This window comes from Capsicum annuum, chromosome 2 (genome assembly GCF_002878395.1).
Source record: "Capsicum annuum cultivar UCD-10X-F1 chromosome 2, UCD10Xv1.1, whole genome shotgun sequence".
In the NCBI taxonomy this organism is placed as follows: Eukaryota; Viridiplantae; Streptophyta; class Magnoliopsida; order Solanales; family Solanaceae; genus Capsicum; species Capsicum annuum.
In genome coordinates this window covers 137,926,516-137,948,780 of record NC_061112.1, presented here as the reverse complement: position 1 = coordinate 137,948,780, position 22,265 = coordinate 137,926,516, and the positions used below count along the sequence as shown (strand labels likewise).

Below are 22,265 nucleotides of genomic sequence, written 5' to 3'. Positions count from 1 at the left end.
AGAGATATACAATAAATTTTCCATCTGTTGAAACAGATGAGTCTTATGTTGCATCAGATGGATTATCTGTTAGGACAAATTCGAACAGGTAAATCAGAGAAGTACGATAATTTCGAATAGATAACCCATCTGGTGCAACATAAGACTCCTCTGTTGAAACAGATAACGAATTTGATGCAACAGGTTAGACAAAAGTTGCAACAGATGTATATATCTGTTTGATAATTTTCAGCAGATGTATCATCTGTTGAAACAAATATGTGCCTATTTATTTTTTGGAACAGCTGATGTACATTCACCTTCTTCAGCTCATGCTCTTCTGTGGCCCTTGCACACTGAGCATCGGTGCAAGACAAAGATAGAGGCATTGCAATCTTGCTTTTTTTTATGATTAATGATGCCTTAGAAATGTCTTTCCTTCTCCTCTTGGCCGCCTTGATCTCTAGTGAAGTGTCTGGATATAAAATCCTCTTTGATGGAATGACACCCCTCTTAGATGTCATTTTTTTTACAGAAGTAGTTAGTGCATTAATAGCATTAATCACTCCATCGTGTTTCGCCTTGCAGTCTTGACATTTTCATAAAGAACATTCACTAGATGCGGCAAAATCTGGAGAAAAATTTGTACAACTATTATGATCATAATCATAATGGCTTGTTGTTTCAAAAACTATAAGAGGAGCATCATTAGCCCCACCCTTCAAAATTATTTTTCTTATGATGGTTGTTGCTTCAAACAATTTCATTTTTATTCTATCAATGACCTTAGGATCTGATAAAGTTTGCACAGATCGTAAAGTAAGAAAAAATGGCATCTTCAACTCTCGGTTGGTCGGAACATGCCACGGATGGATAATCTAAAATAAATCGGTACATATATTAAGAATGATGATGAAATTATTTAATCATTAATTAAAATAAAAACTTGATTAGAATTGGACTTACTGCTTCCTTGGGGGGACTGAAAAGATCAAGAAATTTTGCATTTTTATCGGTTTTGGCCGACAACTATCTCAGAATTCTTGGACAGAAAACTTCTTTCTGGTAGTTAACTTGTTGTCTCAAATAAGGAATGACTTCAAATGCCCAAGCCTATAACATAATGCCAATAAATCAAAAGCATTATTGAATAAAAAAATAATGAATCATATCATGATAAAAGAAATATTTACCATGAAGGCCCATGGAAAATCATATAAGTTGACTGTTTTGGGCATTAACGGAGTCAACAAATATTCGAAAGTCATTTTGAAACTTTCATAACCCCAAGAATAGTTGTTAAATGCCTCAATATCCTCGGAGAGATTTATTAAACTGAGGCTTATGTTGTTATTAACGGCTCTCGCCCAAAGAACATTATGTACAAACCAAACCAAGCATAATGAATGCTTGTGCTTCTTTGAAAGTCCTTTACCTTTCAACGCTTCAATCAGATTTTTATTTTTGAAGCTTGGACCAACAATGGACACAAGGTCATCACGATCACTCGACTTGCCTTTTCCCTTTTTGGGTGTGCGGGGTGCTTTTTTTTGGGTCAGAGTAGGTATAACTTGAGAAGGAGAAGGAGGATAACATTTTAGTCCGGTAACTATGCCAAACTCCTCCCAACCAAAATAAACAGGCATGCCACAATAATTTATCCACACCTCATTCATCTTATTTTTTTTTTCATACATAAACCTGCGCTTGGGAAGATCATATACCATTTTCATCTGGAAACGAGCATTGTTGTCCTCTGGCAAATTAAGATATTGCCCAAAGCAGCTTTTCCTGAAATAAGAATCCAATTTTTGTTCTCGAAGTATTTTTCTGAAGGCTTCGAAAGATTTTTCCATGACTGACTTAACCACGAGATCACCCGTTAAATTTGTGGCACCATCGCACTGCATTCTCACAGGATAACGATCAATGCTGAAGGTTTGGACCAACTCTTCGGCAAAAGGGCTATTAGCATTTGGATCATCTCTTTTGAAAGATTCCTCCTCCTCGTGTTCATTATCTTCTGCTCTTGATTGAGATAACGCTTGTAAAGCAAGCTCATAGAGTGGTGGATGTAGCTGAGCTGTTGCACTTATTCCTTTACTTGGACTTGATTCAATTTCTTTTCTTTTGGGAGCCATGTTATCTTAAATTAATAGGAACATAATATAGATTATAATTGATTAATGTATAATAGTAATATAACAGCTTCAACAGATAACTAATCTGTTGCACCAGGTATGTTATCTGTTGCAACATATAACCGACCTGTTGCAACAGATGAGTAATCCGTGGGAACCATAAAAACAACACTATCTATTGCACCTGGTATTTTATCTTATGCAACACATAACTGACCCGTTACAACGGATGAGTAATCCATTGGAAAACATAAAAACAGATCACTAATTTGTTGCACCAGGTATTTTATTTGTTGCAACATATAACCGACCTGTTGCAACGAATGAGTAAACCGTTGGAAAGAATAAAAATGAATCACTAATCTATTGCACCAGGTATGTTATCTGTTGCAACAGATTACCGACCTATTGCAACAGATGAGTAAACTGTTGGAAAGAATAAAAATAGTCCTAATATATTATAAAATGAAGAGTAAACTGTTGGAAAGAATAAAAACAGATCACTAATCAGTTATCTGTTGGATCAATATTATTTAGATTTCTTCTAAACAGAAGAGTTGTCTGTCGTAACAGATGAATGATCTGTTAGATTATTCACCTGTTGCATTAGATTTTCATAGTTGCATAAGATTTTTCATCTGTTGTATCAGATTTTTATCTGTTGCATTATATGTTTCATCTATTACATCAGATGTTTCAGCTGTTGCAATACCATTTCTACCTAGACAAACAACAAATCAACCCAGCAACACCAACACATCACATACACACACTAAGAACATCAACTGTGATAAAAAATCACCAATAAATTTGAATCAACAGTACGAAAACAAGAAGAAGAAATACAAAAATGCCAGAAATTAGGATTTTATTCAGTCCACATTTCAATACCAAAAGATTAGTTGGCTCAAGTTCCTCTATTTTTTCATAATTTTTTACCTGTGAAAAAGGAAATGGGAGGACGAAAAACTCGAAGTTGTTGTCTCCAGAGAAGTATTCACGTTGATTGACGGTTGAAAGTCAAAAAGGAACTTGCCCGACTATTTATCGTCGGAGGTTGAAGGGAGAAATTTTGCAGAAATGTTGGCTGGGAGAGAGTTGAGAGAAGCTGGAGAGAGAGGAGAGAGTGGTTGATTTGGATTGAAGAGGAGTGTGGGTTGGGTTGATTTGTATTTTTGAAAAGATTAGAAAGTTTTAAAAATATTAATCAAGTTCACAATTAACTAAATCAAGTATTCTAATGATGTTTGACCCTCTCTGTTGGTCAATGTCACCAATCCTTCATTCAATACTTAAAAGACATCTTTCCTTCAATTTTCTCCACTATGTTGGAGGGATATAGTAGCATTAATGTTGATGTATTTCAAGAAAAAAAAAACAGGCAACAATAAAAATATTCCGACTGATCCTAGCAACAAGTGTTTAGATTATGTGGAATGAGAATATCAGAGTAATTCAAAAGATATCAAGGTGCCGAGTATTTCGTGGAGAAAAAAAGTCCTACACAACTTTTAGGAAAAAATCTAGGAGTGAAAAGGAAAAAAATTTAATAATCCCAGAAAAAAATAACTATGGATGGAAGAAAATCTTTAAGAAGCAAAAACATAACGTTTAATAATTATCTTGGGATATAAAACTTTTAAATTAATTAAAATTCTTATTTAGAGTTAGATAAGAAATAAGAACATTTAACACATCTAAATGAATTAAAATTTTACTTTATATGTATAAAAAAATAATATATACAATTCTATTTAAATAGTATTTTAATCAATTTACTAAAAATATACATGTGATTATTGTACTTTATTTTTCTTCTTATTTTAATATTTTATTTTTCCTTTTGATTAGAGTTTTCTTCCTGCATTTAATACTTCATCCTTTTTATTTTTCTCTATTTATTTAGTTAATAAATTTAAAGATTATATATGTGTTATGCATAATAAATAATTGACCATAAATTCTCTCCTTTTCATAAATTCTCATGTTTCTCTTTTAGTTGAAATTTTTTTATCAAAAAATTATACGAAGCAAATATATTGCAGCCGAATGAAGCAGACGAAAAAATTAAAAGTGTATCTCTTTTTTTTTTGTTCAACTATTTTTGTAGAAATAGTTGTTCTCTTTCCGATTATCGCACGTTTTACTCCTTTCACATGTATTCGATAGTTTATAAATATATTTTTTATTTATTTCGATAATGTGTAGTACTAAATTTGTAAGACAACATTATGTAACGTATTATCGTAATGATTCTTATTGATTGGGTTATTTTTTAACTCTCTCTGATAGATTTTTATACACTTTTTGTTTGTTATATCATATAGTTCATGTTGAAAATATTTTATTTGTTGAAATCGGTGTTCTTTTAGTTTAAGCGTGAAAATTAATCTTTCTTTTTTGAATTGAAAATAGTATTTTAGAGTGCAAGTTAATAGCTTGAATCAAATTTATGAAATACTTATGATTTTTAGGTTGATTTTTCAATCCTTCTCTTAGTCGTTGTCAATTTCAAATTGTATTATTGATTTTTCGCCTCACAAGAAAATTACAAACTTATATTTTTGGATGCTAAGTAATTTATAAATAAGTAATATTGAATTCGTATATGGTACATATACACATGCAATGCATACACATTGCTAATTTTTAATTTTCAGTTGATAGCTCCTACTAATGCTACTCAGGTGTAAGATCGGTGAAGCTTGTTAAAGATCTTGACATGACTGTTTTATGCGGGGTAACTATTTTGTATCCTACTCTTGGTGGCCATATCTGTTGTTTCAAAGCCATAACTCTTGGTGGCCATATCTATTGTTTAAAAGCCATAATTCTTTCGTGCTATTTTTGGATACCCATTTTTCCATCTTATTCTGCTGAGGATAGACGACATTGCATTTATAGGTTGACAACTCTTTTAATTTATCGATTATTTAAACACTCAAATTATGATTCGTTTCAATCAATCATCTGAACACATAATAAAGTGTTCATATTGACACTTTTAACAATTTTTTATGTGATTTGACTTGGATATTTAAGAAACGCGTAGGAATAAGTAGATTTTTTTTTTTTCAAAATTGAAAGTGTCTAATAAAAATACTCTAGGTAAAAAAAATTCATATCATATTATTTTATCTTATAATTGTAAAAATATTAATTTATTGTCCTCTAACACTTTCTAACGACATATGAATTGCTCCATATGTCATATCGGAAAAGTTTTTAAGGTTTTTTTTTCACTCCAAATATAACCTTAATATTTAAAAAAAAAAATGTTTGGCCATGCAATTTGTCATTTTTTGGCAAAAATTCTTGACAAAAATCGCAAGTTTCCAAAAATTAGAGAAAATACCTTTTTAGTCAAATTCTACTTTTTGGATATTTTTAAAACTTCATAATTCACCCCAATTTTTTATACTTTATAAAAACACCCTAATATTTATTAATTTCATCTTCATGTAGTCAAATTTCATGGTTACTGCTTTTAACGTCTATATAAAAATAATATGGTCATAACATTGTCTACTACAAATAATCCTGAAATACTCTCCCTTTTTCTCTATTAAAATGCTTTGTATATTAGAGGATTCTTTTATTTATGCATTATATGTTGTCCATTTTCTGAATTGAAGATCACATTTTTATAATTTATGAATTAAATTTTATCATGAAACATCTTCATCATAAAATAAAATTATAATACAAACTTATGAGTACTTTAAATAGTTTTTAGAACTTAGGGATGTAAATTACATTCCCCCCCTAACTTGTCCTCCAAACTCACTTTAGCACTTTAACTTAACTTCCGTTTATTTACCCCCTTAACATCTTTAAAGTGGATTATTTCAACCCCTTAACAGCCCGAGTGTAAACAAGCGTTGCTGGGCGCGTAAAAACTCATTTTTATCTTTTTAATTTCTTTTCTCTTTCTTTTAAATACCCGTTTGAACCCCCCCTAACTGTTATATCCATTATTCTATAAAAAAAACCTAATTTGTCCTCCTCCTTCTTAATCTTCAATCCAAAATTTCTTCAATTCATGAAAGTTATGCAAAAATCAAAATTGCTTTCTCTTTATTTGTATTAAGCCGCATAAAGTTGAGATTAAAAAACATAAAATCGAATTGATTTTATCTTCGTCCCTTTTCGTATTAAGGTATAATCTCATTCATTACTTTGTCTATGTTTTATTAGGAATTACTTTCGTAATGAATTTCTAAATTACTTTGTTTATCGTCTCCTTTAATTTTGTTTCTAAATTTTATCTTATTTGTTGAAATGAATTTCTTGTAGCACACAATAATGAAGTCAGTTAACTTGAGTAAACTATGTATGGAGGAAAATGATTCTGCTTTGAAGCAAGTTATTCATTGTAATCACGTAATTTTGTTGCATTTGAAGACATCTTGGACTTCAAGTAATCCCGAGAGTAGATATTGAGCATATTCTTATTATGGGGTAAATATCTAATTTTGCATTTTCTCTTGTTATTTTGATAGAATTGATTAAGAGAAATGAGGTTAAATCATTCTTTATTTGTCACCATTAAAGGGTCTAAGATCTTGCGACTTTTGGCGTTGGAGGGATTCAGAAGACATTGATCCGAGGTCCAAATATGTGATTCCTAAACTAATTGAAAAACTAGGTGAGCTTGAGAATGCAATTGAATCTTGTCATTTCAATGAAGTTGATAAATTGATTGGATTGAGCAAATCAATCAAGGAAGGTTCAAAAGAAGTTGACAAGCCTAAAGAATTCAAATACGATGATAATGGGATTAATATGAAATTGGAGAAGTTGGAAGAAGAGATTCGAAAGATCAAAGAGAAAGAAAAGAATTTGAAACGAATAGCTGAAGGAAGGACTAGAGACAACACTCACTTCTTTGTTGTGTTTTTTTGTTGTATATTAGTCACAGCTTTAAACTATTTGGTTGGGATGCTCTCTATGAAAAATGGTTCAATGAGGTTACCTTAGCACTAGGTTGTTGTTATATGATGTGTTGCAAATTATTGTGTTGAGTAGTGCAACTTCTTTTGTATTTGGATTCTCTTATATATATGAAGAAGAGAAAGATTGTTAAATGAAGTGAATCATGTTTGTTTATCTTTTGTAATGGTGCAACTTATACTTTTTTGTGTTTTTTTGAGTATTTATTGTTAAATTAATTGCATTTGAATTATTTAGTAGCCCAAAAATAAGTGCAGGCAACAAACTGTAATTTAAAATTGCAAAATGTCAAAATACCGCAGGCATATAATACAATAGAAATGCAGTCACAACTATTGATATTTCAACAGAAACATTAGTAAAAAAATACAGTCACAACTGCTGATATTTCAACAGAATCATTAGCTTAAAAAAATGCAGTCACAGCTACTGATATATTAGCCAAAAATACAATCACTACTGCATCATTGTTTTCAAAACATGTCAAATTCGTGTAGTCACAGCTGCATAGTTGCAGTCACCATAATTGAACTACTAGCTAAGTTAAAATCACTACTGTTTCATTACACACCATCAATACACAAAGAGAAAAACATAATCAAGCTGCTACTGGAAAGATGTTGAACTTGTTTGGCTTAGATGATTTAGTTCAGCAACATTTGATCTTGTCCTCATTCTTTTCTGTGCTCTTATGTCTTCAAGTCCTTGTTGGGTCACATCTTTTTTTCCTTTCTATTTCACACCTAAGGTTGGTTTGTAATGTCTAAGATTTCCAGTCACTATGGAAGGGTTCATAGGCATTCCAGGCTGACAAAAATAAAAGAGAACAAATTTAGCTAAAAACTTGAAAAATGTTTACTTTAAACTAGAAAAATATAATCAAGAAATTTTAACTTACATTGAGGATTTTAAATTCACTCTCTGTATGAAGCACCCCCATTCCAACCATCCTAGGTCTTTTATAAGTTGTCCCTCTACCTTTGCTAGCACTAGTGACACCATCTCCTCTTGATGTTCCAGCACAACCAACAGCTGCAGCACCAACCCCTCTACCTCGACCAGTTCCACCAACAACTGCAGCACCAACTCCACCAACAACTGCAGCACCGGCTCTTCTACCTCTACCAGCTCCACCAACAAATGCAACATCAGCTCCTCTACCTCTACCAAGAACATTATCAACAACACAAGTTGCAGTTTCTTTTTCTCTATCAACACCCATAGTAGCAGCAATTGCTGTAGGTGATCCTCTTCCTCTACCAATAGCTGTTTTTGCTATAGCAACCTACAACACATAAGAAACATATAATGAGATAAAAATATGAAAGAAAATTAAAAAGAATTAAAATACTAGTAAATTACAAGTCAAATATTACCTTTGTAGATCTTTTTGGTCTTTCTCTTCCTCTACTTGTGCTTGGTGCTGCAGAAGAAGAACCCACACTAGTTCTAGTGGAACTTAAATTCAATGGGCAACTCCTTTTATTATGACCTTTGCTGTGACATGTGCTGCAGGTCATCTCAACACCCCTCTTTGACAACTTTCCAGTCCTGTTTTCATTCTGCTATTTTTTTCTAGATTTACTGGGTCTGCCTGGAAGCTTTCTTATTGTAGGCAGTATAACAGAAAGATTGGTTGACTTGGGCCACATTTTCATACCAGTAACAGGCTGGATGAAGTAACTATAAGTCTTGAGGTAAGTTTCCTTAGTATACCAATGTGCAACATAGTTAATGGGTTCTAGCCTTCTATAGTGCAGTGCAGCTATGACATGACAACAAGGTATACCTTTTAACATCCAAGACCTACCAAATTCACTATAAAGGTATTTCTCCATCTATTCTTAACTTCAAAACCAAATTCACAATTCTACTCAAGAGTACACTTCATTGATTTTGATGTGTTATCTTGCAACACTTTTAGTGCCATAGGAGAAATATCAGTTATCCATATTTCAGAAAACTATCTCAACTGTCCTATTCTTCTCATCACCTTAACCCTTATTTCCTCAAACATTGATATGATAGTCTTGTATCTTGCCCCTAGTATCCATGAGTTGAAGCTTTCAGCCATGTTATTGTCAACACTATCACAACAACTGTGATATTTGAAGTAAATCTTAGACCACCTTTTTATGTTGTACCACAAAATATCTCCACAAATTTTATCTTTTAACATCTCCATATGATCCAACTTTCTTCTCAATTATTGCTCATATGTAGATTTGGCACACTTCCAAATATAGTTTCTTCTTTCAATACCTCTCCAATCCTTAGACCAGTTGGCTAGAACATGTCTAGCACACATTCTCTGTTCTGCATTTGGCAGTAAATCTGAAATTGCATTGTCAATACTCTTAAACAAAATAAAATATATCAGTTGACATAAGTATAAAACAAGTGCAAAATAAAAAATTCAGAAAATGAATAAGAGAAAATAAATGAGGTTACCTTCTGCATATCAGTAATAATAGTCATTTTATACCCATTTCCCAGCTCAAGATCATTCTTCACAAGTCTAACAAGCCATCTCCAAGTGAATTTGTTTTCAACTTTAACCACTGCCCAGGCTAGTGGTAGCATCTGGTTATGTGAGATTTCTTTTTCCTTAGCCAAAGACGAATAAGGCCAGTAGCCAGCCTTTTTAAAAACCAGAAGGGAAGAAAGAGCCAATTGAAAAGGCTTTAAAGAAGAGATGAAAGAATTGTTACAAACAAAGCAAAGGGCTTGAAGGACACCCTCTCATACTTTCTCAACCGATGAAGCGAGCTAGGTTTGGACTGACTAGTGACAACAAATTCAACCTTGAGATCGAGCCCTGCCTCTCACCTTTCGGTTCATTGCAAGGAAAGACTAAAAAGAAAAAAGGAAGCTTTCGGTCCCATCCTTACAAATAGCCACAAGTATTTGACCCTTACAAACACATTTCAAAAAACAACCAGCAAACTCAATACATCTCCTGGTACCAGCTTTGAATGCTCTTTTCAAAGCATCAAAACATATGTAAAATAATTGGAACTGTTTTCTTCCACCTTCAAAAGTTTCTTCACTAAGCCTCACTACACATGTACTACCTGGGTTGGTCTTTAAAAGCTCATCCCTATAATCCAAAATTCTTTTGAACTCTTCTACATGATTACTCATAATTTGCTGCAACACAATGTTTTTATTTTTCCTTGCTACAGTCCTTCTTATATACACCTCCAAATTATTTTTTACTAACTTTTGAAACTGAGAAACTCTAATTCCAGGTTCTGATGTGATTCTGTCCCTGTACCTTTCCGCCAAGTACTTAGAATTCACCAATTTGTTCTTTGTTGTGGCACTACACTTGTGGACTGGAATGTACTTCTTAACTTGAAAATCTGTAGTCCTAGAATCAGTGCTTGCAAACAATAATCATGGACAACCATCTACACACTTTACTCTCACCCTTTTTAGTTCATTCACAAACTTATGTAGCTCTACATGTTCTTGAACAACATATCTAGTAAGAGCTTTTCTAAACTCTCCAACATTTGCAAAACAAAGTCTAAGCTCCCAAACTATTAATTTACAAGTAGGATCATACAAAATTCTCTTATACTTTCTTTTTGCTCTCCTTGCTTTTCCTTCTCTTCTAGCAGGTTGTTCAACCTCACCATCCCCATAATTATCCTCATTAGAATCTATTTCAAAACTTACCTCATCATCCGAATTAATATATGGCTTATCTCCAACTATCCTTCCCTCTAGACTATTTTTCTTCTTGGATAAAATCTCATCTCATCCCACATCAACTTTTTTTTTACCTAAACTAACACCTTTTGCTCTAGGCTTTTTTTTTTCTCTTTTTGGTTTCATCAGCTCTCTTCTTTTTGGCAGCTCTCTTTTGTTCCCTCAGAATCCTTACCTCCCCATGAAAATCACTACCACAATCATCATCTTCACCTTTATCAAAGAAATCACAATAATCTGATTTTTCACTAACATCAGTTTCACTTTCCCAATCTGATGGAATGACTGGGATATCTGTTGCAGTAACAAAAGTAGTGTCACCTAAATTCTGATTAACACTAGCAGAAACACTACCCAAATCTTCTCCAGTAGCAGAAATACCATTTACACCACTCAAATCATCACTCCTAGCACTACCACCACCACCACCTAAGTCCTCACCCCTAGCAGCAACACTATCAGCACCAAAGTCCCCACCAGCAGAAAAAAATCACTGTCACAACCAGCTAAGTAGTCACCCCTAGCAGTACCACCACTATTACCCAAGTTCCCACCAATAGTAGAAACACCACCACCACAACCACTTAAGTCCTTACAAATAGAAGAAACATCATTACCACCACCTAGGTCTTCACTCCTAGCAGTATCACCACCATTCAAGTTTTCAGAAAAAAATAGATTCATGAGGTATTGCGGCTTCTACAAAGTTCTCTTCAAACCCTAAATTATCACAATCCCCAAAGTCTTCACTTAACTCTTTATCAAAAGTAGGACAAGATTCTCCCCCCCCATATGGGGGTCATATTCAATAAATGGGACCACATCAGCCTCATCAACTAAATATGTCAAGTATAACTCAACAACATCTCCATTTTAAGTTGAGGTAAAATACCTAAAATGTCCCTATCACATGTTACTATTACTAATTTTTTTCTTTTGGGAGGTTTGGGATAAACAATACACTAGCAACAATTATACCCAATTTTCTTTATGATATTAATAAATTCAAAGTAAGAAAGTCTATCTACATCCACATCGACACAGTCAGTAACAATACCTCCATGATACTTAATATGAGGTTTTTGTTGTAATTTGCCTCCATGGTGAAACCTCAATGTAACATATACAAAAGACATGGTTAATCTACAGAAAAATAAAAAAAATACGAGCTTAAAATTTATTCACGACAAAAACCCTAATTGCAAAGTAAAACAACCATAATAATCACCTGAGTAGTCAAATTTCGTCACGTAGCAACACAAAAATCATAAAAAACCACAGAAATAATCTAATTTGAAGTGAAATCTAGTGAAATCAAGTGGAATCGAGTGAAATTAGGTGAAATAGAGTGATTTTAGAGAAAAAAAAGTGAAATAGGTTATTATTTAGGTTTTGGGGTATTTGATAGGAGTGGGTCGGGCTATAAACGTGAATGAGTCGGGTTATAACATCAGCCAATCAAAGGGCGCGTGCTTAACAACACCCAGCCTTGACTTGGGTTAGGCTGTTAAGGGGTTAAAATAATTCACTTTAAAGATGTTAAGAGGGTAAATAAATGAAAGTTAAGTTTAAGTGCTAAATTGAGTTTGGAGGACAAGTTCAGAGGGAAAAATATGTCTTTTCTCATGTTTTTTTTCATAAACTTTGACCAAACACATGGTAGAACTTCACTCAAAACTTTATCCTTTTGTTTTTTACCAACATGGGTTGTAGTGCAGCGGATGGAGCTGCTCCACCCTTAACCAGAGGTCGAGTGTTTGACCTTGGGCATGGAGAAAACTTTGTTGGGAGCGCTATCCCCGAATGGGGCCCTATCTGGCGCGAATCCGAATTAGTCGGACTCCAATGCGGATATCGGACACCGGATGAAAAATAAAAAAGAAGTATTTTTTAATGTTTTTTATGTGATTTTGTATGAATCTATTAATTTTCTATTTAGATATTTTTCGTATTGATAAACTTATCAATTTATGTATTAATCAAAATATATTTTCTTTTATAATACAAAAGTGATTTATAAAATTAAACTTAATGAAGCGAGATACACGTGCAAGATGTGTATCCTAAACTAGTAAACTGAAAAATAAGGACATCAATTAATTTTTTGTAAGTAATAAATCTTACCCTAGTTCCTATGTGGATTATAAGGGTGGAGCAAGAGTGGAGCTCTACCAATTGAGCTACATCCCCAAGTCAAATGGAGCGTGCATAAAGTAGTCCAAAATTTTTATATTTTTTTTTTGTTGATGCAGCTGGACCATCCTGAATTAGAAGCAGAGACTTCGCCCTTAAAGTAAATCGTCACATCTACGATCTAACCAATTGGGAGAGAATCAATAAATTTTCTTTTTGAAGCGATTCATCCTTGCCGAACGCAACATACAACTCTTCATTATACTGCGCTCTCTAAGTGTGCTTGTTCTCCTTCTTCCTTATTAACAAGTCTTTGTGAAATAACTCAGATGAGAAAAAAAAAAAAGGCATTAAGAGACCCACCCGGTCAAATTTCAGATCCAGACACTCTCAGATCCTTTTTCAAATTGCTCCCGTTTTGATTTTGAGTCAAGAAAAAAACGGCTCGAATGGTACGACCCCGTCGTTATCCCAGAATGAAAGGGGCGATCTCGTAGTTCGTGGTGTGAAAATGCATTTTTGGGTGCTTCATTTTATTTTTTCCTTAAGGTTGAACCTAAATTTGTGCTCGAAAAATAGTTATTCATACACTGTAAAGGATGTATGGATTCTCGAGAAGAGATGAGCTACGATGGTACCCTCAAATTGTGCAAATTTCATGAGTGAACCAAAAGTTAAATCTACATTGAACCTTATCTGAATCGCCCCATCTATATCGGATGAGTTTGATTTCAAAACCCAATTTGAACACTAGGGGTACACTATTCCAAAATTCCATCACCTTTATTTTGTTATTGAGAGTATATTTCATTATTCGCGAAAAAAAAGAAAAAAAAAAGATGAAGGAAGTGCCCGACGCGCATATAGGCGTGCAGTTTAGGTTAAAAACCCGCCTAGCGTAAGTTAGCAGTTTGTATGGGACATAGGCGGTGGCTATTATTCTATAAATAGTCTTATTTTTCTTCATTCTTGACTTTGTTTGCAAAGCCTCCTTCTCAAACTGAGGAGAGAAGAGCGAAGCGAAAACTCAGATCTGTACTAATCAAGTGAATTAAACTGAAAAATTGAGTGATAAATTGGAAACTTACACATCGATTAATCAAAACCCTCTACTATCTCGTTGAAAAAACAATTATCCAAACTGTTTAATTTCTTAATTGTTGTGTTAAACTTATACCCTAAATCCCCCCACCATGGATTTGCGCTTCCCCTACTCGCCGGCGGAGGTTGCCAAAGTCCGGGTGGTCCAATTCGGCATTGTTAGCCCCGACGAAATTGTAATTTTCCGAAACCCGATTTGACTTCTAGGGTTTTGTATTTTGAGTGAAATTGATTTTAATTTTTTTAATTGGTTGATGTGATTGCAGAGACAAATGTCTGTGGTGCACATTGAACATGGTGAGACGACGGAAAGAGGGAAACCGAAGCCGGGAGGGTTGAGTGATCCTCGCCTTGGGACAATTGATAGGAAGATGAAGTGCGAGACGTGTATGGCTAACATGGCCGAGTGTCCTGGGCATTTTGGTCATCTTGAGCTTGCAAAGCCTATGTTTCATATCGGGTTTATGAAACCCGTGCTTAGTATCCTTCGTTGTGTCTGCTTCAACTGCTCGAAAATTCTGGCAGATGAGGTACTTTGATGGAATTAAATTTTAGGTTGACAGTTTTGCATCCAATGAATTGTGGTTTTTGGGTAAATTTAGTATTTTAGGTGTAGAAGGAATGTTATTGACTTCAATTACTGTGCATCTGTTTTTCGCTACTGGCTTGAATATTGAAGTTCATAATATTAATTAAGATATGAGTGGGTAAACCATTAAAGTTGGAGAGTTGAGGTTTTGAGGTTTAGAAGCCAACTGAACAAGTTCCAAATGTGGTGGTAGAACAGAATTTTCGATTACATCACATGATCCTTTTTAGGAGGTAGCTTCCATGTATTACTTAATCAGGATTTGGTACTTTAGTGACTGGTATTTTTGTCGAAGGGTGCAAATTTCGGTCCTGCCTTTGCTTTTTTCCGGTTAGAAGGGAGAGACAGACTGTTTCCTGTTTAAAGAGTAATCAAACTCATTGGCTTTTGATTATTTACCTGTTGAACATTGAAAATGGGATTGCAACTCATGTATAGAGGTGATTTTTATAGTTAGACAGCTCTAAACAGTCTCACTACACTCCCATATGGTCTCACTGTTGAATGAAAAGGAAAAAAAAAATTGTCTCTTGACGTCTCATAAGGAAGGTAGTTGTCTTTATTTATTATCTGGACAAATGTTTCTGATGCTCAATGTAGCTATTGGATGAATTAATGAGACTCTGGATTTTCTGATTTTGTGCAGGAGGATCCTAAGTTCAAGCAAGCCATGAGAATCAGGAATCCTAAAAACAGGCTGAGAAAGATGTTGGATGCCTGCAAAAATAAAACAAAATGTGAAGGAGGGGATGAAATCGATGTACAAAGTCAAGATACTGAAGAACCTGTCAGGAAGAGTAGAGGTGGATGTGGAGCACAGCAGCCAAAAATTTCAATAGATGGTATGAAAATGGTTGCTGAATATAAGATGCAAAAGAAAAAGAGTGACGACCCGGAGCAGATGCCAGAACCAGTTGAAAGGAAGCAACAACTCTCTGCTGAAAGGGTATGTGTATGTTTCCCCTAGGTGTTCTGATTTGCTTGTGACAACCTCTTACCACATGTATTATTACACGTCATCTTATAGGTGTTGAGCATTCTGAAGAGGGTGAGTGACGAAGACTGCTTATTGCTAGGCCTAAACCCGGAGTATGCTCGCCCGGATTGGATGATTCTTCAAGCGCTTCCTATACCACCACCACCTGTTCGGCCTTCTGTGATGATGGATACTTCATCAAGGAGTGAGGTATTCATTTTCCTGTTGAGGTTGAGAGCTTACTGTACTGTTGTCTAAAAGTGTTGCTTTATCTCTACTTTCTTCTATTCTTTACAGAAATTTCTAGAAAATTGTGCCAATTGATGGATTACCTTTTCGTTTAAATTTAATTTAGGATGATTTAACACATCAACTGGCCATGATTATTCGTCACAACGAGAATTTGAAGAGGCAGGAAAGGAATGGGGCACCGGCACACATCATTTCGGAGTTTGCGCAGTTATTGCAATTTCATATAGCTACATATTTTGATAATGATCTGCCAGGACAGCCAAGAGTATGATGATTTTTTCTTGAGATTTTTTTTATTCAACTGTTGAATCTGTTTAAGTTCTCATCACTGGGTTTTTCATATTCTAATTTTCAGGCTACGCAAAGATCAGGTAGACCTATCAAATCAATATGTAGTAGGTTAAAATCAAAGGAAGGTCGGATCAGAGGCAATCTGATGGGCAAAAGAGTAGACTTTTCTGCTCGGACAGTGATTACTCCCGATCCAACTATTAACATTGATCAATTGGGAGTCCCATGGAGTATTGCTCTGAATCTGACTTATCCAGAAACAGTGACACCATATAACATTGAAAGGTGTGTGTTTTTGTTCTTGTAGAAATGAAACCCTGCACTCACCAACCCACTTGAAACAAGAAGAAAAATGAATTGTATGTTTGTGCTGATTGAAGCTGGTGTTTTCAAACAGGTTAAAGGAGCTTGTTGAATATGGACCTCATCCACCTCCTGGTAAAACTGGGGCCAAGTATATAATTAGGGATGATGGCCAAAGGCTTGATCTCCGATACTTGAAGAAGAGCAGCGATCAGCACCTTGAACTGGGATATAAGGTTTGTTTCTTTCAGTTCCAAGTAACTGAGGGACTTTTGATATCTGAGAAAGCTCTCTGACAATGCTGCCAATGCAGGTTGAGAGACACTTAAATGATGGGGATTTTGTTCTTTTCAATCGGCAACCAAGTCTACACAAAATGTCTATTATGGGGCATAGGATTAAGATCATGCCATACTCAACTTTCCGCTTGAATTTGTCTGTCACTTCTCCCTACAATGCTGATTTTGATGGTGACGAAATGAACATGCATGTTCCCCAGTCATTTGAAACCAGAGCAGAGGTGCTGGAGCTTATGATGGTCCCCAAGTGTATTGTTTCACCCCAGGCAAATAGGCCTGTAATGGGTATTGTCCAGGATACGCTTTTAGGTTGCCGCAAAGTCACTAAAAGGGATACCTTTATAGAAAAGGTAAATCCACACGTGCCATTTCAAAATTCTTTAATCTTTCATGATTTTGCATGATCTGGTAAAGACTGCTTACTTTCGGTTTGCAGGATGTCTTTATGAACATCTTAATGTGGTGGGAAGATTTTGACGGGAAAGTTCCCGCTCCAGCGATTCTGAAACCAAGGCCACTTTGGACTGGAAAGCAAGTGTTTAACCTCATCATACCTAAACAAATAAATCTTTTAAGATATTCCGCATGGCATAATGATTCAGAAAAAGGGTACATAACTCCTGGAGATACTCAAGTTAGAATAGAGAAAGGGGAGTTGCTATCTGGTACTCTTTGCAAAAAGACCCTTGGGACATCCACTGGAAGTCTGATCCATGTTATATGGTATGCATTTTCAGTATTTTGTATTTCTATTTTGTTCTCCTGGACTTACCTAACGCTTTCATATCAAGTCTGTATCTGGACCCCATTCACTTGGGGTCGGCTTTATGTCAACCCTAAATACTTGTTCTAGACAACAACGGTCTCGTGATGCACCATGTGGCTTGCTTTCCTCCTGTTTATGTGAGGATGTTGTCATTAGTTGGAAGTGAGGTGGATGAGATGATAGCTGCAAAACACGGGCTCTATAAGTATGTTACTGTAGGGGGGTCATTGTCATATTTTCCCTAGTTAACTTTGCCTCTGCAAACAGGGAGGAGGTTGGGCCAGATGCTGCTCGAAAGTTTCTGGGACATACACAGTGGCTGGTTAATTATTGGCTTCTTCAGCAAGCATTTAGCATTGGAATAGGAGATACAATTGCTGATGCTGCAACCATGGAGAAAATTAATGAAACTATCTCGAATGCAAAAAGCAAAGTCAAAGAACTTATTAAAGCTGCTCAAGAGAAGCAGTTAGAAGCTGAACCAGGGCGAACAATGATGGAATCATTCGAGAACAGAGTGAACCAGGTACTTTTGTATATGGACATCCATCTCTTTTTCTTGGTTTTGTGTGATAACTTTGTTATAATGTTTTCTTTGTAATCTTAGGTGTTGAATAAGGCTCGTGATGATGCTGGAAGCAGTGCAGAAAAGAGTTTATCAGAGAGCAATAATCTTAAAGCTATGGTTACAGCTGGGTCCAAGGGAAGTTTTATCAACATATCTCAAATGACTGCTTGTGTGGGACAACAGAATGTTGAAGGGAAACGTATTCCTTTTGGGTTCATAGACCGAACTCTTCCTCATTTTACCAAGGATGATTATGGTCCAGAAAGTCGTGGTTTTGTGGAGAACTCATATCTCCGGGGACTCACCCCGCAAGAGTTTTTCTTCCATGCTATGGGTGGTAGAGAAGGTCTGATTGATACTGCTGTGAAAACTTCCGAGACCGGGTACATCCAGAGGCGGTTAGTGAAGGCCATGGAGGATATCATGGTCAAGTATGATGGTACTGTTAGGAACTCACTGGGTGATGTCATCCAGTTTCTGTATGGGGAAGATGGGATGGATTCTGTTTGGATTGAGACACAGAAGCTGGATTCTCTGAAAGCAAAGAAATCAACATTTGAAGACATGTATGCATATGAGATCGATGATCCTAACTGGAACCCAAGTTACATGTTGCTCGAAGCTGTCGAAGATCTAAAAGGTATTCGCGAGATTCGTAGTGTGTTCGATGCAGAAGTTCAGAAGCTTGAAGCTGATAGACACCAGCTTGGGACAGAGATTGCTGTAACGGGTGACAATTCTTGGCCACTTCCTGTTAACATTCAGAGGCTTGTCTTGAATGCCCAAAAGACATTTAAGATAGATTTCCGGAGGCCCTCCGATATGCATCCTATGGAGATTGTGGAAGCTGTTGATAAGTTACAAGAGAGGCTGAAGGTTGTTCCTGGTGATGATTACCTAAGCATGGAGGCTCAAAAGAATGCCACTCTTTTCTTCAATATCTTGCTCCGTAGTGCCTTGGCGAGTAAAAGGGTTCTGAAGGAGTATAGGCTTAGCCGCGAGGCTTTTGAATGGGTAGTTGGTGAGATAGAGTCTCGCTTCTTGCAGTCCCTTGTGGCACCAGGAGAGATGATTGGCTGTGTTGCTGCACAGTCTATTGGTGAGCCTGCCACACAGATGACTCTTAATACATTTCATTATGCTGGTGTGAGTGCCAAGAATGTTACGCTTGGTGTGCCAAGGTTGAGGGAGATCATAAATGTTGCGAAGAAAATCAAAACACCCTCTCTTTCTGTGTACTTGAAACCTGAGGTAGGCAAAACAAAAGAGAGAGCCAAAACTGTCCAGTGTGCCTTGGAATATACCACTTTGCGGAGCGTTACTCAAGCCACAGAAGTGTGGTATGATCCTGATCCTATGAGCACCCTTATTGAGGAAGATGTTGAATTCGTCAAGTCATACTATGAAATGCCAGATGAAGAGATTGATCCTGACAAAATCTCCCCGTGGTTGCTTCGCATAGAGTTAAATCGTGAAATGATGGTGGATAAGAAACTTAGTATGGCTGACATTGCTGAAAAGATCAATCTTGAATTCGATGATGACTTAACCTGTATCTTTAATGATGATAATGCGGAAAAGCTGATCCTTCGAATTCGTATTATGAATGATGAAGCTCCAAAAGGTGAATTGGATGAATCTGCTGAGGATGATGTATTCCTTAAGAAGATCGAGAGTAACATGCTTACGGAGATGGCTCTCCGTGGTATTCCAGATATCAACAAGGTGTTCATAAAGAACAGTAAGGTGCAGAAGTTTGATGACAATGAAGGATTTAAAGCAGAAAATGAATGGATGTTGGACACTGAGGGTGTAAATCTTTTAGCTGTTATGACACATGAAGATGTTGATGCAAGCAGAACAACAAGTAATCACTTGATTGAAGTTATTGAAGTTCTTGGTATTGAGGCAGTTCGTAGGGCACTGCTGGATGAGTTGAGGGTCGTCATATCTTTTGATGGGTCCTATGTGAACTACAGACATCTGGCCATATTGTGTGATACCATGACCTACCGTGGTCATCTAATGGCCATTACTCGTCATGGTATTAACCGGAATGACACAGGTCCCATGATGAGATGCTCATTTGAAGAGACAGTGGACATTCTTCTTGATGCTGCTGTATTTGCAGAATCAGATTACCTGAAGGGTGTAACAGAAAATATCATGTTAGGTCAACTTGCACCGATTGGCACGGGAGGCTGTGCTTTGTACCTCAATGAGGAGATGTTGAAACAAGCTATTGAGATACCACTGCCTAGCTACATGGAAGGTGGTCTTGAATTTGGCATGACCCCTGGACGTTCACCTATCAGTGGGACCCCATATCATGACGGAATGATGTCTCCAAATTATTTGCTTAGCCCAAATATGCGGATGTCACCGATGACAGATGCTCAATTTTCTCCTTATGTGGGTGGAATGGCTTTCTCTCCCACTTCATCCCCTGGATACAGCCCGTCATCCCCTGGTTATAGTCCATCATCCCCTGGTTATAGCCCGACCTCTCCAGGTTACAGCCCCACTTCCCCGGGCTACAGCCCCACATCCCCTGGGTACAGCCCAACTTCCCCCACTTATAGCCCAAGCTCCCCTGGCTACAGCCCAACAAGTCCAGCATATTCTCCAACCAGTCCATCATACTCACCCACATCACCCAGTTATAGCCCAACATCTCCGAGCTACAGCCCAACATCACCTAGCTATAGCCCAACATCGCCCAGTTATAGTCCTACTTCTCCTGCTTACAGTCCTACTTCTCCTGCCTACAGCCCTACTTCTCCTGCCTATAGCCCCACTTCTCCATCTTACAGCCCCACTTCCCCATCTTACAGTCCCACTTCACCTTCATACAGCCCCACGTCGCCTTCATATAGCCCCACCTCACCAACTTATAGTCCAACTTCCCCTTCATATAGTCCGACTTCTCCTGCATACAGTCCTACCTCCCCTGGTTACAGCCCAACATCTCCCAGCTATAGCCCAACATCACCATCCTACAGTCCTACATCACCAAGTTACAATCCCTCGGCAAGATACAGCCCCTCCCTTGCATATTCGCCAACCAGCCCGAAGCTGTCTCCTTCTAGTCCTTACAGCCCGTCATCTCCAAGTTACAGGTAAACAACCTTTGTTTGATACAGGTGTCTTGATTCGTTTGCCGGACAGGAAAGGCTCAAGTTGCCTCTGTTCGATAATAATACATCGACTTTACTAGTGCCTTAATCTTAATTACGCTGCTTTACCTAATTTATCTCTGGTTTAAAGTCAGTTTCATTATAACTAGTTAGTTTCTGAAATCGTCGGGGTTTGTATTGGTAGATTTCTGACTGGCTCTTGGTATATTACTAATGACGTGATTAAATGTGGTCTTGTTTTTGCAGTCCTACGTCACCTTCGTACTCTCCAACATCTCCATCATATTCTCCTTCAAGCCCAACCTATAGTCCCAGCAGGTAACTGATGTGCATGTAGTCCTGTATTTGATATACTGCCTGAAATCTTGGTGGAAGTAAAATAGTGAGATCTTATACTGTTGGAGGGTAACCTCCTTTTTCTTTGTCTTACGCTGCATTTTGAATTTTGATGAGCATGATTTCCTGATCCATTTTTGAAATAATTTTCTCTTCTTTTCCCCCAAATTCAGCCCATACAACAACTCAGGTACAAGTCCAGATTATAGTCCGAGTTCTCCCCAGTACAGGTTAGTTGGGTTTTACTTCTCAGGTCCTTAATGCAGTGTGATTTATGTTTTTTTTTCCTTTCTAAAAACTGTTTTTCTTCAGTCCAAGTGCAGGGTACTCACCAAGTGCTCCTGGGTATTCACCATCATCTACTAGCCAGTACACCCCACGTATAAGTGATAGAGACAACAAGAGTGTCAAAGATGACAAGACTGGTTAATCATTAGGGAAGAAAGAAAGTTGTATTTTCACTTTTAATCTTTCAGTGGCTGAAACTGGCTCATTAGTCAGTACTGTGCTTCTGGAGGCTTAAGATTGAATGACTCTGGACCTTGTATAATATTTTTTCGAACAAATGCATGTTTTGTCAAGTTTGTCGGTTTCTCTTTTTCAGTCGAGAATGCTTTGGATAAAGGTGGGAAGATCAAGTTGTGTCCTTCTATTGAAGATCAAATTGTGTTAGGAGGAGAGGGAAGGCGCGGGGGGGGGGGGGGGGGGGGGTCGGTCTCAATAG

The 22,265-nt window shown here is 36.6% G+C and overlaps 1 protein-coding gene across 1 annotated transcript; it reads left to right on the top strand.

Annotated features, from left to right (window-relative positions):
• The first annotated feature begins 13,744 nt into the window (after positions 1–13,744).
• LOC107859831 (DNA-directed RNA polymerase II subunit RPB1) lies at positions 13,745–22,133 on the top strand. Its single transcript, XM_016704953.2, has 14 exons — positions 13,745–14,200; positions 14,291–14,554; positions 15,260–15,559; positions 15,641–15,799; positions 15,945–16,106; positions 16,197–16,417; positions 16,530–16,671; positions 16,749–17,084; positions 17,171–17,457; positions 17,768–18,026; positions 18,108–21,187; positions 21,452–21,523; positions 21,715–21,771; positions 21,854–22,133. The coding sequence occupies exons 1-14, from the start codon at positions 14,117–14,119 to the stop codon at positions 21,969–21,971; spliced, it is 5,541 nt and encodes a 1,846-aa protein (XP_016560439.1). The 5' UTR covers positions 13,745–14,116; the 3' UTR covers positions 21,972–22,133.
• The last annotated feature ends 132 nt before the right edge of the window (positions 22,134–22,265 follow it).

Coding starts and splice junctions, on each gene's coding strand:
- LOC107859831 (XM_016704953.2), top strand. CDS start 14,117: ATGGATTTGCGCTTCCCCTACTCGCCGGCGGAGGTTGCCAAAGTCCGG. Junction 15,560..15,640: donor AACAACTCTCTGCTGAAAGG/GTATGTGTATGT, acceptor GTCATCTTATAG/GTGTTGAGCATTCTGAAGAG. Junction 21,772..21,853: donor CCGAGTTCTCCCCAGTACAG/GTTAGTTGGGTT, acceptor GTTTTTCTTCAG/TCCAAGTGCAGGGTACTCAC.